The sequence below is a fragment of the Camelus ferus genome, chromosome 8 (assembly GCF_009834535.1).
Source record: "Camelus ferus isolate YT-003-E chromosome 8, BCGSAC_Cfer_1.0, whole genome shotgun sequence".
Classification (NCBI taxonomy): Eukaryota; Metazoa; Chordata; class Mammalia; order Artiodactyla; family Camelidae; genus Camelus; species Camelus ferus.
Genome location: NC_045703.1, coordinates 29,807,876 through 29,825,668, shown reverse-complemented (window position 1 = coordinate 29,825,668; position 17,793 = coordinate 29,807,876). Strand labels below are relative to the sequence as shown.

Sequence of the window (17,793 nt, the reverse complement as noted above, 5' to 3'; positions counted from 1 at the left end):
ATATATACATACACAGTTTGCAGTTTTAACATGGATTTAAATATTTTAAGCCATTTTTTCTTTAGCTGAATGCATGCATTTCCCTTTTCTCTCATTAAAAAATAGAAAGGTAAGCATTCTCCATTTTGCAAATGATATAATTTTAATGTCACAAACAAGGTTATTCCCTGTGAGACAACAAACCCCCACTATTTCATTCCTTCCAGGAAAAAAAAAAAATCACAGCTCAACTCTTTTAGAACCAGAGTCATCACTTTTCACATACTTCCCTCATTAACTAGCTTTATAGCTCACAACCCCACACATCAAGTCCATTTATGTTTCCAGGTTATTCATCTATAACCAGTTTATCTTGAAGGGTATGTCATATTGCTGCAAATTGGATGATTTACTGGGTTTATTTTTGCCTATTTGTGGCTGAGTGGGCGTTTGATTATACTGTTTGTTTTTGTGGCTGTGCTTAGAGGAAGAGAGCTTGGAATCTCTGTTGCCTTTTCTTCTATGTTAATATTAACTACAAATTGCTTTTCTCAACCAGTAAAAATACTTTGGGTGCTTTAGCAATTTATAAAAGCAGTGTATGAGAACATATAACATTATCTTATTTATCTGGAGAAGATAAATAAAAGTAACCATTTTAACCTATGTGACAGTTTAAGAGCTAATAGAGAAACTTAGTGTTCTCTGAGACATTGTAACTTTACTCCTAAGACTGAAACTTATTTTCATTTATGATTCCTGGTTCTGTGTCTGTCAGTATTTAAAGATTTAAACTCTACTTGTTTCCTTCTGTCAGAATGCTCCAGATTTTTTTTTTTTAATCTGACCATGTAAGCTTTTGAAAATACAGGGCAAACATGCAAAAAGAGATCTAATTTAGGAGTTGGTTTTTTAAAAAGAAGTTAATGGAACCATGTAAGGAAATAGTGTTGACTCAGCACTTGTGAGATTTATGTTCCAGATCCAACAATGTCAGTTATTTGTGTTCCTTTGTAACTTGTTTTCTCAAGTTTCTCATCAGATTTCAGATGAAATCTGATTTCAAGAGAATTTTTTTTTTAATCCAGGGCGCTTATGACAGAACATTAAAAATTTTAAAGCCTTCGAATATACAAGAAACAGAAGAAAACAAATTTTAGAGACGTGCTGCCAAGGCTTATTATCTGTATAGGAGAGTGGTATTTATAGGTTCTACATAGCTTACCAAAATAATTTTGTATTGAATATAGGTCACGGTCTCCTACTTGTTTCTGCATTCTGTGGCCCATTCAGAGTTGTTTGGGCATTATTGGAAAGAAACAAGGTAAATTTCAAGAGTTTATAAAATGTGAAGCGAACTTGATTCCTCCCGGTTGTCAGGGTCAGCCTAGATGTTGGGTGCTGTTTGGCTCTAGGTAAATAGACTCGAGCGGGTGGAGGGAGGGCAGTCTCATGGCTTCTGATGCTGGGCAGGGGCACATTTCCTGAAGCCAGACAGCTCGCGCTGCACCTTCTAGCCACAGTACCCACTCAGCTCCTGGCGTACTGAGCCGGTTCCTGTCCAGAGAATTAGCTCTTTGGGGGAGCTCGGTCCCTCGAGGTTGTTTTTCACCCGGCCGCGTCAGACCGCCCTCTGCCAACGCCCGCCCACCCGCGCTAAGAGGGCGGGGCTCCGTGGCGCTGCGGGCCCGCATTGGCGCTCGCGGCCGCCGAGTCGGCGGAGTGGCGGCGGGGGCGGGGCCACAAGGCTTGTTTGTTTGCGCCGCCCCGCCCCGCGCCGCCCCCGCCGTCAGCGCTGACTGAGGTGCTTCAGCTCGGAGCCCCGCCGGCCGCCAAGCGCTCGCCTCGTCCGCGCCGCCGCGGCTCCTCTGCGCGTCCGCCGCTTTCCCCGCGCCGACATGCGCCTGGCCACAGCTGCGAACGAGGCGTACACGGCCTCGCTGGCCGTCTCGGAGCTGCTGGGCTGCAAGCAGTGTGGCGGGGGCCGCGGCCAGGACGAGGTACCCGGGCGAGGGACCGGGCGGGTGGGTACCCGGCCGAACTGTGTAGGCTGCACGGAGGTCGCGTCACTTCCCCACCTTCGCACCCTAACAGCTTCGGAGAACGCTCTACAGGGAGGGCGCCCCTGGAGCAACTGCCGGGCTGGCCGCCCTGCCCGGCAGGGACGTCGCAGGCTGGCTGGCATCCCTCAGGTGAAGGGGCGGCCAGTGGTGGGTGGGGGCACATTTTCCACCGCGAGTCGTCTCGGGCAGAAAATGCTGCGGCTGGAAGAGACAGCTGTCTCGGTCATTTAAATGGAAGACTCCGAAACGTAAATAACGTTGTCTTCTGTACAAGTCTCCACAAGTCAGATTCCGAACAAAGCTCTAGTCTCACGGCAGAGCAGTCTGTGGATTTTTTTCCTGTGTCTTGTCAAAACAGATTATTCAGTGACCCTTACTCTCTTTGCCTCCTACTTTAAGAAGGGAAAAAAAACACATTTGAGTCAAAGGATGATGTTGCCTAGACTGTTCTGCCAGCTCTATGACGTTAGGCACAGAATTTAGTCTTGTTTATTAAACTATCCCTTTTGTGTCTGAATTGGCCTTAAGAAAGAGCTATTTAATTGTAACATTTTGTATTTTTTCTAAGCAGTTGCAAATAGCGCACCATTTAAAAGAAGAAAAAGAAAGTCTCATAATTGTTGCTTTGAAACTTTACCAAAGAGAAAAAACTGTGAAATTGTTGAAATAGCATTTCTGCTTGCAGACCATAACAGATCTTTTCTCATTTTCAGTAAAAGTGAGCCCTAATCATTGTGCTTGAATAAATCTGTTATTTCTGCTGGTATTTGTCTGCAGAATCCTGGTTCTTGCCCAGGTCTAGAATCTCTAAATATAACCATGTAAACTAGAAGATAAAGAGATACATTTTAGCTTGTACATTGATTACAGTGCCTATGGGATTGTGTTCAGGAAACCAGGAAGCTTTGTATCGTATTTCATTTTTAACACATCTAATATGGGAAAGTAAATTAAGAAGTAGAGCTTTATAGGAAAACCATTCGCTTTACAAAAGAATTAATAACCCAGCTCTTCAAATAGCAAACTTCCACAATGCTTTTAAATTAAACACTTTAAGGGATGGAAGTCCTGACTAAAATAGTATAGGGCACACATAAGGCCTAAGTCAACCTTATAAATCCAGTACTTTGAAGTCAATGAGTTTTTCTTTTTCTAGAATGCAGTTCATAGAAGACCAGACTCTGGAAAAAGAGCTACCTGAACTTTCAGTATCGCTAAATTTCCTATATGAGTTAATGGCAGTATTAGAAGGAGCACTAATACATTTTGTTATAGTAGGAATATTTCTTTATAATGCTTCTAGATTTCCTTATTTCTATTTAAAATTTTTAAATGTTAAAAGGCTAGTACCCAGCTTTAGGCAATAATTCTCATACACAAGGGAGAATGGGAACTTTTACTTTCTACACAGTATATTTTTGCCTTGTTGAAATGTATTTCAAAAAGAACTGCTTTTGTAATTAAAAAAAATCAAAATTAATGTCAATTTTGTGATTAACAGTACTGAGACATCTAGAGAGTTTAAAAATGCACCAAGTGCAGTGAGAAAAATAAAATGATTCAAGTGATCAGATTATTTTTACTTTTCAACTAGTTTTGCAAATGGGTAGACACCATAAGCCAATAAATGCTTTCATTTTGCATTTGTGGCAAATTGTTCATTCTTTTGCTTAAGGATATTCATATAGATTCATAAATGTATCTTTGACAAATTTGAAAACTGATTACAACAGTACTTTCAGTACATAAACACTGATTCATATAGTGATACATTACGTACATAGTCATTCTGTGGTACTGTCAACATTTGCAAAGAATTTTAATGCTGTGAACAACATCAGAGTGTGAGTATCATACACTGAGGAAACATACCATGTCAGAGATTTGCAGCAATGTTGTGATGGTGGAGGCTGTAGCTATCTCTTTCAAAGATGCTGATTATGAGGATTGTTGAGAGGACTTAGTTCCCATGTCAGTTTTCCCAGCCACACCTTCACCAAGAGCCTGTGAGGTTTGTGCTGTGATTAGCATCTACATCTGCTTTCCAACAAGGCCATTTGCTGTTGGGAAGTTCTGCCTCTTTGAATCTAGATTGGCTAAAATTTGTTAATCGTCCATGATTCAGTTTCTTACAGCTACAGATGAAGGCATAATTGAAGTAACCTTTAGGAAGTTATGAAATGCACTTAGTTTGGCTTATGATCAGCCCTTTGAAGACTAGACCTGCAGTGCCTTTTTTTTTTTTTTTCAAATCAACACCTGCTAGAAAATAGGGTAGCAACTAATTTGTCATGTTACCAGGAAAAGAAGTGTTTCAAAAGTGATTTTTCCTAAAAATTAAGACTCTTAACCCTTTAGAAACCAAGGATACTATTGTATAATAATAACAGTGGTATCTAAAAGGACCTTTAAGTTTTTTTTAATTTTTTATTGAAGTACAGTCATTTATAATGTGTCAATTTCTGGTACAGCACAATGTCCCAGTCATGCATAATACATACATATATTTGTTTTCATATTTTTTCATTAAAGGTTATTACGAGATACTGAACAAGTTCCCTGTGCTATACAGAAGAAAAAATTTTTAAATTGATTTTTATATATAGTGGCTAACATTTGTAAATCTCAAAATCCCAAATTTATCCTTTCCCACCCCCTTTCCTCGGTAACCATAAGATTGTTTACTATGTCTGCAAGTCTGTTTCTGTTTTGTAGGTGAGTTCATGGTGTCTTTTTTTTTTCTTTTTAGATTTAAAAGGACCTTTAAGTTATCAAAAGCTCCAAAACAGTAATTAATTAAAGACACCAACTCTAGAACCAGACTTGCTGGCTGTTTTCAAGATAATTGTTGCCTGTTTACTTTCCCAGAAGTTAGAGCTCAATTTGTGTGCAATAGGAGGCTAGATGGAATCAGTGATCTGCTTCCTGACAGTATCTGGTTTAGGATAAATTGGGATGTAATCTTAGAGCTCACCAAGAGCACCCCAGATCAACTTTTTGTCATCTCTTGGGCATAAGATTAAGTAGTAAAAATCATGTCATGTTTTTGTATCCTTCTCATGTATTTAATCTATTAACTAAGAAACAGAACAAAGGACATCTTTTGAGTCTAGCATCCAAATGTAGGAAAATAACTCAATTTAACTCTAGAACAGCAGTATCTGTACTTCCCATTATATCAATCTTGATTGACCCTTTCTGTTTGGGAAAGACTTGGTTTTTAAAAATCTATCAGTCTCCCACCCATCCCCCCATCTTCTTTCACTTCTCTCCCTTCCCCTTCCATTTCCCTTTCTGCTTTTAAAGAGTGGCAAGTACATCTTACAACCTCTTCAGCTTAGTAGGAAGTTGACTCTGGTAGTCCCACTGTGAGCTGGGTAAAATTCGATTTTACCTGGAACTACCTTAGGTAAAATAATGAAATTGGAGTCTTCAATATCAGAGACTTCTTTCCATTCATTTGCTTTCTTCAGTGTTTCTATTTTCTGTCATCAGCTTTCTTGTCAGACTAGTACCTCATCAAGGAATAAATGTGATCTTAACTCTAAGAGGTTTTTAGCACAATGGGTCTATAATCCATTCCCAAGAGGTTTGCTTTTTCTTAACATCCTGTTTTAAAACATGTAATTTTTCACTCTAAAAGAATGTATTCTAAAGGAACTGGGAAGAAAAGCTTTTACCATTGAAGGCAAGGAAGAGTGGAGACAGTAATACCACTATGGCCACTAAATTTGGCTATAGAGATGGACTTTCAAAGACAATTACATAGGACCATTGGGAAAGGCCCTTGGAAAATATTCCATTTCCGAAACACTGATAGCCACTTTATTGGAATTGTAAAGCTACTGTTTTGTAATAGTTTGATATATATAAACTATGTATTTGGAATAGAAATAAAGCCAAAATAATATACTTCAACCTCTGTTTTGAGGCCCATGTACTTACCCATCTGGTCTTATTACACACACACACACACACACACACACACACACACACTATCCACATGTTGCTAACGTGTTTCTGGGATAAAGTCCTAGAGATGGAATTGCTAAGTATTTTTTCCCTCTCCTTACAAATAGTAACATAATATTATGCACTTTGCTTTTTTCCCTCCACATAATGTATCTTTTTTCCCTCCACATAATGTATCTTTTTTCCCTCCACATAATGTATCTTTAAAGCCAACCCATATAGAACTGCTTCATTCTTTGTAAGGACTGCATGGTATCCCAGTCTATGGTCATTCTAAACTTTATTGAAACAGTCCTCTTTTGATGAGCACTTAAGTTGTGTTGTATCTTGTACTATTATAAACAATGTTGCAGTGGTTGTACTTTTACATATGACATTTCAGAAATGTGAATATAGGTTAATGTTTAGAATGGAATTGTTGATTAAAAGCATATGTGGTTTTTTAATCGATATTTCAAATTGCCCTCCTAGAAGTTACAGTAATTTATACTCCTTACACTTCAGAATATTTCCATCAGAAATGTATAAGCAATGAATGGCTATTTCTCCACCTTCTCTCCAACACAGCCTGTTATCATACTTTTTGAGCTTAAGCAGTTTTTCAGGTGAAAAACTATCTCTGTGTAATTACTCACACTTGCTTTATTGTGAGGGTTGACCATTTTTTTGAGCCATTTTAATTTCCTTTTCTTTGAACTGTCTATGTCCTTTGTTCATTGCTCTATTAGGTTGTTAGGGGCTTTCTGAATGATTTGTCTTTATGTATTAAAAAAAATTTTAGGGGAGAGGGTATAGCTCAGTGGTAAAGCGCATGCTTAGGTCCTGAGTTCAATACCGAGTACCTCCATTTAAAAAATGATAATTTTTTAAAGTATGTGATTAAAAAAAAGTATGTCTTTAAAAAAAATTTAGCCCTTTGCTATGTGAGTTGCAAATATATTTCCCAGTTTTCTGTTTGCTTTTGACTTAGTTTATTTTTCCCATGTGAAAGTCTTTATTTTTATGTCATCAAATTTTTCAATCTTATATTTGATGACTTCTGGGTTTTGTGGCATTCTTAGGCCTAACTCCATTCCATGAGTGTTTTCTTCTAGTATTGTAATGTTTTTTATTCTTGTTTTTCACAGTTACCTCTGATTTATTGTGGAGTAAAGTATGATTTAGGGCTCCAATTACACTTTTTTCTGAGTGGCTTTCCCAGTTGCATCAACATCATTTGAATAATCCATTTCTCCCCCATTTGAAATGCCACCTTTTTATATACTAAAGTCACAAGAATAGTGTCTCTTAAGTATAAAATGAATAATAAACTTCTGAAATGTGAGTTTTGCTAAAATGCATTTTGTTTGAATAAGATAGTAAAGAAATGAGAAAGGGTAAATATTTATTTTTAGCCTTAAAGTTTTGCCTAATGTATTTTGTTTGAAATGTATGTAATTGGATCAGAAATTCAGCAGTTAGAAAGGCCCATGGAGTTATCATTTTATATAAATGGCTGCATTTGTGCTAAGATGAGGTATTGAATAGCAGGAATGTGGGGTTTTTTCCTTGTGTTTATTATAGGATATTAAAATTGAAACACATACATGGCCTCACCAGTGAATTTAGTGCCTCTTCTTATGAAGGATACAGTTATTAGAACATTATCTTCAGCCAAAGTGTGGAATTACCAGAGTAAGAAATCACTGATCTCCAATACAAGATTATTGGAAATATGTATATACACACACATACACATTTTTTAATTTTATAGGTTTATTTGGCAAGTATAGACTACTTTGAATCTTCAGTTTTCCTAATTAAGATTCTGTTCAGTTTTGTCCTGCCTGTTTAATTTTAAAAAATCCATTCTGCTCAAAAGATTTTCATTCACTTGGATCAGATTTCTTGAATTGCTGCCACATGTCCTTCTCTGTCTGCCCCTCCCCCCGATTTCTTTTTCTTTTTTTTTTTTTTTTTTTCTTTTTTGCTGTAAAAGGAAAGCATCTGGTTTAGATCATGAAAGACTTAAACTGGAAGCAGTAGAGAGGGTGGAAATAATATTTGTATGTAATTATATAAGGAAATGTTAATATTTAGTTGCTAAAGAAGGTGTTTGTTTGTTTAGACTAGACTGATAGGACATGAGCCTCAAAAGAAAAAAAAAAGTTGAGTTATATTTTGGTTTTGTTTCTATAAGTATAGTGTACTGAGGGAAAAGATGAAAGCCTTAACAGTAGATTGTTTTTGTTAACCACACTGTCACATAAATTATAGAATTCTAGATTCACTATGTCAAAAGGCAGAAAACTATTTTTTAATTAGTTGAGCTGCTCTAAAATATAAGCAAAGTTAGATGAGCTCCTGTAAGTTAAAAATTTAAGGAAAACTCACAAATGAAATTAATTTATTTAAAATTGTTACTCAACCAGAGAAACCATGTCCTGCAGGACTTTCTCTTTTGTTGATTTAAATAGTATTTTTTCTTTTTCATAATTATTTCTGTTCTTAAGTGTTATTATAGATGTAACAATAATTATACTTCTTTCAGTTTAAGACATCTAGGTAGAGGTTACTGCTTTTTCATTTCCTGACAAGATGCACCAGGATTGATATTTTGGTTGGTTGGGTTTGGGATGTACAAATACACTGGTCTTATTTTGTATCACTGACGGTCAGCAGGGTTGGCTGCTATGTGCTGAACTTTCTGTTCTAGACTTTGTGCCAAGCACTTTATGCAAAACTCTGGTTTTAGTGAAACAGGTTTTATTGTTTTTAGTCAGAGTTGTATTATAAACTGTTGTCCACGATGTAATGCAAACAGAAGAGTTGGTATGTACATATGGCCATGAGAACAAAACACCAAAACAAGCCTGTCTCTGTTCAACTGGCCTATTTTTCCCTCCCATTCTGGTAGCCTCAGTTCATGTTCTTTACTGCTGGAGGACTGAGATGGTGTAATTTTCTTTTCTAGGAACTTGGAATTAGAATTCCTCGACCACTAGGACACGGACCAAGTAGATTCATCCCAGAAAAGGAGGTATGTTGTTTGTGAAAGTACGTAGTAAACTGTATGCTTTTAAAGAAAAGCTTTCATGACCCACCTTTTGGCATCTGAACAACTGTTGATCAACAGTATGCTTACACAGAGTTGATCACAGTTAATCATGATGTTTTGGCAGTGAATCTGTGGGATTAGAAAGCTGTTATAGTCATGTTGATTTCTAGTATTTCATGATGCTTTTTTAACACCCATATTTAATCAAGGAAAGGCAGGTCCTGTTTTTGACCAGTGATATGCCACCTGCTTAAATTTAGATGTTTAGTCGTGCCCATAAGCTGAGTTACCTGCTCTTGGCCAACTCCACAGGCTGGTATCAATGCTAGATTGGATGTTTAATTCTAAATATGTAAAAGCTCCTATGCTTTTTTTTTTTCCACAAGGACTGTTTGCTGTTAATGTTGGTTCTCCTTAAATTCAGACAGAGTAGGCGTTGTTAAAAGGAAAGGCTTTAGTGTCTGTTTGCAAGCTCTGCAAATTTGATAATCTAAATCTGCTTCTTTATCTGGATTCTGGCCAAGTCTGCAAGCAACCGATCTAGATGGCCTTTAATGTTTGGCATTTGTTGTTTCTCCCCTACTACATGATATGTGACTTTATTCCTCTATTTTGCTACTAGTTAAGTTTGTAGAATTATAACCTCTCTTTCTTAAACCAGATTTAATCTCTTCTTGATGACACTTAAAATGCAGTGCATGCCTATTTCTTTTTTAACACCGATTTAGTTTATGTAACCATGGTTGTTCTCTCTTTTATACAGATTCTCCAAGTAGGGAGTGAAGACGCACAGATGCATACTTTATTTGCAGATTCTTTTGCTGCTTTGGGTCGTCTGGATAACATTACATTAGTGATGGTTTTTCACCCACAATATTTAGAAAGTTTCTTAAAAACTCAACACTATCTACTGCAAATGGATGGGCCATTACCCCTACATTATCGGCACTACATTGGAATAATGGTTTGTAAACATTCAATGAAAAATTCTTTCTGCCTGCTTTATTAATCTTTTTAAGAGATGGTTAATACTTCAAACACAGGAATAAATATTTCTAACTTCTAATTGCATTCCTGTTAGGTAGTATCTGTTTTTCCTCTTTCTAAATAAGTATGCTCTCAAGTGTAACAGAAAAAGAAACGTGTTTACACTCTGCTGAAAACCATTTTCTGTTAAATAAGAGAATAAAGTAGAACACAAGATCTATTTCACTATTACAAATAGTTCAGATTGACTAAGTGCTGGTACTCATATTCAATTTATAAATAATATTCCATTCTTTTATGGTTGGCACCTTATTTGAAATTTCTTCTTAATCTGAGGTTCTGACAGTTAGTGTATAAATAAAATTTTCTACAGTTCAAATACTTTGTTGTCTTTGGTGGTGGGAGGTAATTAGGTTTATTTGTTTACTTATTTTTAGAGATACTGGGGATTGAACCCAGGACCTCATTCATGCTAAACATGTGTTCTACCACTTGAGCTATACCCTCCCCCCAAGTACAAATACTTTTATCAGATATTTTGTTATATTTCTGAGGTGCTTTCTATGGTATATGTGAATTTTTAAATGTTTATATGAAAACTTCATTTTTGTACTGTATGAAGAATTTGAAAATGTACTATCCAAAAACTTAATTAGCTGTGTTGCACATTTTAAAGAAAAAAGGTTTGTGGTTGTTCAAAATTTTAATATTTATAATTAGAATAATCTTTTTGTTTTCTCTTAAGGCTGCAGCAAGACATCAGTGCTCCTACTTAGTGAATCTCCATGTAAATGATTTCCTTCACGTTGGTGGGGACCCCAAGTGGCTTAATGGTTTAGAGAATGCTCCTCAAAAACTACAGAATTTAGGAGAACTTAACAAAGTGTTAGCCCACAGACCTTGGCTTATTACCAAAGAACACATTGAGGTAAGTAGACAATTAATGTATCTAGGGTGTCATTTAAAATTTTTTTAAATAGACTATTTTTTAGAGCAGTTTTAAGTTTACAGAAAAATGGCCCAGAAAGTACAGAGTTCCCATATTCTACCTTCCTCAATCCTCTACTCTCGCCACACACATGTTCTCTTATTATTAATGTCTAGCATTAGTATAGTACATTTGCTGTAACTGATGAATCACTAAAGTCTGTAATTTACATTAGGGTTCACTCGCTGTGTTGTACAGTTCTGCAGATTTTGACAAATGCATAATGTCATGTTATCCACCATTACAGTATCATACAAAATAGTTTAACTTCTCTAAAAACTCCCTATGTCACTCCGTTTGTTTCTCGCCTTCCCCCAAAACTACTACTCTTTTTACTGTCTCTATAGTTTTGCCTTTTCCAAATGTCATATAGTTGGAATCATACAGTATATAGCTTTTCAGACTAGCTTATCTTATTTTTCAGTATGCATTTAAGGTTTCTCCATGACTTTTCATGGCTTGATAGCTCATTTCTTTTTATTGCTGAATTAATATGCCAGTGTACAGATGTACTAGTTTGTTTATCCATTCACCTAGTGAAGGATATCTTGGTTACTTCCAGTTTGGGCAATTATGAATAAAGCGTCTACAAACATTCACATGCAGGGTTTTTGATGGACATAAGTTTTCAACTCATTTGAGTAAATAACTAGAAGTATGGTTACTGGATCATATGGTAAGCTTGTGTTCAGCATTGTAAGAAACTGTGAAACTGTCTTCCAAAGTGGCTGTACCACTATGATCTCCCACATCCTTGGCAGCATTTGGTATTACCAGTGTTTTGGATTTTAGCCATACTGATAGATGTGAAGTGGTATCTTATTGTGTATCTTTATAAAATACCATCTTAAACTAGTTTCTTCTGATTCTATTTATTACTAAAGATAATCAAATGAAAATAGATTGACATTCTCTAAAGGTGTCTACCATGCAGTAGGAATTCTTAAAAATACAACATATTTTTGGTCTTGTCTTCCTTATAGAACATTTTAGATCCTATTATGTATTTGGAATATCTTACTATCAAGGAGATATAAGATTTCAATATGATTAATGCAACGTCTGTTACATTGTATAGTAATGCAAATTATACAAGATTATAAAGAAGCAGTAGGGACACAAATTTGTAAGACTTTGAAGAACTGTAGACTTTACCTTGAGTATAATTTTAAAAATAAGTATAATTTGATGACTTAGGAATATTCAGAGCCAAGTTGTTCAAACTACTATCTTAAAAATTCCTTGAGGAGTCCTGATAATACAGAAAAACACAGGCATATTTTACACAGTAGCTTCCACTTGAAACACAAATTTATTACATTTGGTTTGAGACTTTGAACTAACAGCATCGTTAATGTAGCATAATCCATCATCTGAAATATGGCAACTGCTTTTAAACAAAATGTATTCTATTACATTTTTAAATCAGGATTTTCAGAAAGTAATAAAAATGAATGTGTCATTGTCAGATTATGTTAAGCTCTACTTATGAATACATATTCATAAAAATTAAATTAGCAAATTCTGGGTTCTACATGTCTCAAATTGTAATTTCATAAGTTTTATACAGTAACTAATCCTGTTTTCAGTAGATTAAATACCAGGGTGAACTACATTCTTTTCACCAACACCATACCCCAGTATAAAAATATGTTCTCATTTTTTTCCCCCAAGGGACTTTTAAAAGCTGAAGAGCACAGCTGGTCCCTTGCAGAACTGGTACATGCAGTAGTTCTACTCACACACTATCATTCTCTTGCCTCGTTCACATTTGGCTGTGGAATCAGTCCAGAAATTCATTGTGATGGTGGCCACACGTTCAGACCTCCTTCTGTTAGTAACTACTGCTTCTGTGACATTACAAATGGCAATCACAGTGTGGATGAGATGCAGGTCAACTCAGCAGGAAATGTTTCGGTAAGTTATCTATTATTTGTTATATGATCATTATAAGACTAATCATAGTAATTGCTGTTATATTATTTCTTCATTTCACTTCTTAGAAAATCCACCAGGTCCAGAGAGATACTAGTCCCCAAAACCTGTACATCCAGCAGGTATTTATTGACTGCCTCCAAATGCCCAGCACTAGTCTGATGCTAAGGGATATACAAAATTATAAGACCCTCTGGGAGGTTACATTCCAATGATTTTAGGATCAGAAGCCACCGGAGCTAGTATTGAATGGCTACTGCGTGAAATGAGAGGAGGCTGAGAACAGTAGAACTTGGTAGTAGAAACTTCCTGATACTGATCACAGCTTTTTCTTCCCTTTTGCGCAAAAGAAACAGGCTGACCTCTTAATTGTTTATGTTTCAGAAGATTTAATCAGCCTTGACCTGGAAATTTCTCCCTTTAAAATACTTTTTCATGTTTACCATCTCACAAATGTATATAAAAGTGAATATAAATTTACTTAAATACTTTCACCTCTATTCCTTTCCTCTGGCTTTTATATTTTTTCAGTTTTGTTACTCCTTTGAAATAGATCAGAATGAGTTGAATTTTCAATAAGCAAATTTTAATTCCTATATATGATTAATCAAAATTCCCTCTGCATTCTTTCACTGTAGTGAAAGAGCAGGGGTTTATGTTTCCAAAGAGAAATTACAGAAACAACATCAGAGCCTCCTGAATACTTTGCACAGATGTTCTCAGTTGTATTATTCCTTTGAAACAGATTTAGACAGGTTGAATTTATATACTTGACTTTAACTTAACATATTTGACTGCTGGCAAGTTATCTAACCTCTCTGAGCCTCCATTCTTTCATTTCTAAATTAAGGTCAAACACAAGGTTATTGTGAAGTTTAAATGAAATGTCTCTAAAGCAGTAAAAGGCCTAGTACAGTGCTTGGCATTTATCAGGTTTTGTTGCATGGTAAAATAAATTAATAATAATAATAATAATAATAATAATAATAATAATAATAATAATAATAATAATAATAATAATTAATAATAATAAATAATAATAATAAAAAAGATGGGATAGCATTTACACGTGGTGAGATCAGCACAGGAAGGAGACTCATTCTCCCAAGGCTGATCACTGCACTGTGCTGACAACCCTCTGTTGAGCTATCAGGTTTCATGTTATAGTCCTGCGTATGGCCACTGATTATTTATCAAAGCTTAGAGGTTATGAAATAGTTTAAGGGAGAATATATCAGTTGCTAGGATGCTTAGGGTTGGATTGTTGTCCTTCCCCACCTTTTAGTACAGGGCTAAAGAAAAAGTACTGCTTCTAATTATCCTTCCACTAAATGAGAGAATAGAGAAATGATAGAATTTTTTAAAATTTCTCTAGTAGATAAGCTCCCTATTCCTGGCTGTTGAGCATTTTTTAGCAATGAATATTTTTAAATTAAGGTATGTCCTTTTTTTAGACATAATGCTATTATTGCTCACTTAATAGTCTACAGTATAGTGTAAATGTAACTTTTACCTGCACTGGGAAACCAAAACATTCATGTGACTCGCTTTGTTGTGATATTCACTTTATTGCAGTGGTCTGCAACTGAAACCACAATATATCTGAGGTATGCCTGTATATTGACAATCTGCCCAGTGTAAACAGTTGATGCAAAATCACTTATACTTTGTGTATCTTATTTAACTAATTGAACAAGTAAAAGTTCAACTTTTAAATATTCAGTTCTGTTCTAAATTAACAAGTAATGTTAATTTTTAAAACTTAGCACTAACAGTTGACGTTATCACTAATTTTAAAAGGTAAAACACTAGAATGTGCTCTTAAAATAATTTTTCTTATATTTTAAATTTTGCATATCTGTGTATGTAATAGGCCAAAATAATTGTTTTTGATTCATTCATGTGCATTAAAATTATAAGATCTATAAAAGATAATTCAAGAATGTCATCCCATGTCTGACATGTGTAATGTTAATTACACTTTCTTCAGGTAAGTGATTCCTTCTTTGAGGTCGAAGCCCTCATGGAAAAGATGAGACAGTTACAGGAGTGTCGGGATGAAGAGGAGGCAAGTCAAGAAGAGATGGCTTCACGTTTTGAAATAGAAAAAAGAGAGAGCATGTTTGTCTTCTCTTCAGGTAAAAGCAACCATTACAGAGTCAATAAAAATTTTATTGCTTACAAAAAAGAGCCCAACTTTTTTACTTAAGAGAATTTAAAAGTTTTAAAATATCAATCCAAATATGTCTTTCCTTTTAGAGAAGCTATTGCACAAATATTCCTGCTTATAAGTCAGACAGCCTAGAAAAAGAAGTTACAGTGAAAATAGCACTAGACTAAGAGAAAGGACATGTGATTTGCGTTCTAGTACTAAAATCACTGCTAGTAAGCTCTGTAAATATAAGTCATTTAACCCTGAGTGCTCCCTTTTTTCTCTACTTTAAAATGAGGAAGTTGCATTTGGCCTGATATTGAGTCCAGCTATAAAATTCTATGATTTGTGAAAAGGAGCTATTTATTAAACAACTAACAACCACCTAAGTCCTTTATGTTTGGCCTTTATCTATATGTAGGCTATAGGATTTAATATGTAAACCAGATAATTTAAAGGAAAAAAAGTTAATAAAGTATCTCAAAATGTATTTTGATGATAATACAGTGGGGGAAAGAGTATGTGTGTTAAAAGCACCAAATTTCTTAATAGCAAAGGAAAAATCAAGTTTGTATAAATGGAGGTTGGATGTTAGCTTGAGGAGAAGTTTTTGATTCTATTTACTTGAAAATATAATCTCATCAACTCCTAAACATGAAGATAATCCAAAAAGGCTTAGAGCAGTGCAGGAAACATTGTAAAAATGGTGACATACAGAGCCTTTCCTTCATTCATCATTGTAGAATTGTTTCTAGGACCTTTGAGCTGTTAAAGAGATCATTTTATGTATTGTATGACATTAATATTCAACCAGAAATAGTCCAAGTGCTGAAGTGTAGAGCACAGCTGATTTGTTATCACCATAAAGATTATTCAAAAGGGTTTTCATACTTGGAGTACTTACTTTTAAGTAGAACCTAATATGTATAAGCCGGAGTAAGGACACAGAGGGAGAAGGGGGTCCATAAAAGAGAAGAATGAAAAGCATAGGAAATTCAACCATGAGTACTTTTTTATAACAGAGGATCCTTTTGTTATATTCCATTTACTAGTAAGTAAGCTATTTCTCTTTATAGTTTTAAGACTTTATTTTAGTGATATTGGTTACTCAATGTCAGAGAAAGGGTTATCCTGTTTTTACTTGTTATAGGTAAAATGAATTTTAACTGGCATCCTACTTTTGAAAAGCTTTCAGTGGCTTTTTTTTTAAAAATTATTTCAGATGACGAAGAAGCTACACCAGCAAGAGACGTGTCTCGTCATTTTGAGGACACTAGTTATGGCTATAAGGATTTCTCTAGGCATGGGATGCACGTCCCAACATTTCGAGTCCAGGTAAAAAGGCAACTTGTTTGTGTACTTGATTGGTTAGAAATATCTGTCTGATTTAAAATAAGGAAGAGCCGCCTGCATTTGAGAACTAGAAAGTGTTGCAGAAAGAAGTAACTTTTAACTATATGTACAGGCAATTCTGTTAGGTGTATTTATTGTTAAAGTTCATAAATCAGTTGCTCAGAATTCAAAACACATTCATCCATAGAACAGAATTTACAGTAGTTTTAGGTTCCCAGATGGTATGCAAAAGCTCAAAAGTTCTTAATATAGCTAAACAATACATAATAATTATATTTGAACCTAACATTTATAACATTGTTTTTTTTCTCCCCCTTTCTTACTGAGCCCCAGTGTTAAAGTGAGGCAATTTCTGCGCTGATATGCACCAGGCCTGAGTGACAAGAGAAATGTCCTCACACCTCAAGCATTATGTGTGTGTGGGTGGAGGAAAAAAGGATGAGAAAATCAAAGAAAGATATGCTTAAATTAGGACTTGTAGGGACAGCAAATTTTTAATTTTTATTTTAATTTGGGTAATTTATCACAGATACCATAGAAAATAAGTCACGAAGATTACAGTATCCTAATTCCCTTTAAAATTTGAACTGAATGTTATTTGAAGCAATAGAATTTTTGAGGGTTTCAAATTTAAACCTTGACGAGGATTCACATAAATAATTGTTATTCCAAAATTACTTAACACCTGTCTCTTCAGTTAATAAAGTTTGTGATGTAGGGAGTAGAATTATTATTGGTAGACCCAGTTTCACTAGCTCGTAGATCATTAACTTTAAAATATACAGTAAAACTTCCCCAGTACAATTCTGTATATATTGAGTCCATGGAAACTTAGGGACCAAGTGGTCCTCCAGGATACCAGGCTCCTTCTCTGTTTGTGCTTTGGCAGGAAACTGTGCTAAGTGATTTGCAACTATATCTCAGGAGCAATGGTAGCTGCATTAGTTCTAAAATAAAAGTTGAGAATCATAAATTGACAAATATTTATCTATTCTGTACTATAGTTTTATGACTGCTTCCAAATCATAGTAGAAACACACTAAAGTTTATATGTATTTCTTACACAATCTGTTATATATATATATTTAATTTAGAAAGGTAAATATATAATTCACATGAATTGATATTCCCTACTTTCCCAATTATTGTGAGGGGGCGAGTATTAAGTAATAATTATTTTACCAGAATTATGAAAATATTTGAGAGCTATGAGATTTTTTTCTTCTTTGTTTAAGGAACTAAAATTAGCCATAAGGCAGAGTTCTAGAATATTTTACTTGATAGTGAAATTGTGTCAGGAAATAGAATTCAGTTGAAGAGGTCATGT

The 17,793-nt window shown here is 35.2% G+C and overlaps 2 protein-coding genes across 6 annotated transcripts in view; one reads left to right on the top strand and one right to left on the bottom strand.

Annotated features, from left to right (window-relative positions):
- The window catches only part of SESN1 (sestrin 1), an 89,579-nt gene that overhangs the window by 67,421 nt on the left and 4,365 nt on the right, over positions 1 to 17,793 (top strand). Inside the window, exons 1-8 of one of the 5 annotated variants that reach the window (XM_014561543.2) lie at positions 1,749 to 1,979; positions 8,968 to 9,033; positions 9,815 to 10,015; positions 10,784 to 10,966; positions 12,701 to 12,943; positions 13,030 to 13,083; positions 14,952 to 15,099; positions 16,336 to 16,448. In XM_014561543.2, coding sequence (XP_014417029.2) covers positions 1,878 to 1,979; positions 8,968 to 9,033; positions 9,815 to 10,015; positions 10,784 to 10,966; positions 12,701 to 12,943; positions 13,030 to 13,083; positions 14,952 to 15,099; positions 16,336 to 16,448 — 1,110 coding nt within the window. In that variant the 5' untranslated portion in view covers positions 1,749 to 1,877. Of the gene's footprint in view, positions 1 to 1,748; positions 1,980 to 2,023; positions 2,172 to 8,967; positions 9,034 to 9,814; positions 10,016 to 10,783; positions 10,967 to 12,700; positions 12,944 to 13,029; positions 13,084 to 14,951; positions 15,100 to 16,335; positions 16,449 to 17,793 lie in introns of those variants that run through there. The other 4 variants (XM_014561542.2, XM_014561540.2, XM_006187423.2 and 1 more) reach the window with 4 other exon arrangements.
- ARMC2 (armadillo repeat containing 2) overlaps positions 2,199 to 17,793 on the bottom strand; it is a 116,392-nt gene continuing 100,797 nt past the window's right edge. Inside the window, exon 18 of the mRNA XM_032484663.1 lies at positions 2,199 to 2,434. Within this exon, the coding sequence (XP_032340554.1) occupies positions 2,406 to 2,434 (29 nt within the window). The 3' untranslated portion in view covers positions 2,199 to 2,405. The remainder of the gene's footprint in view (positions 2,435 to 17,793) is intronic.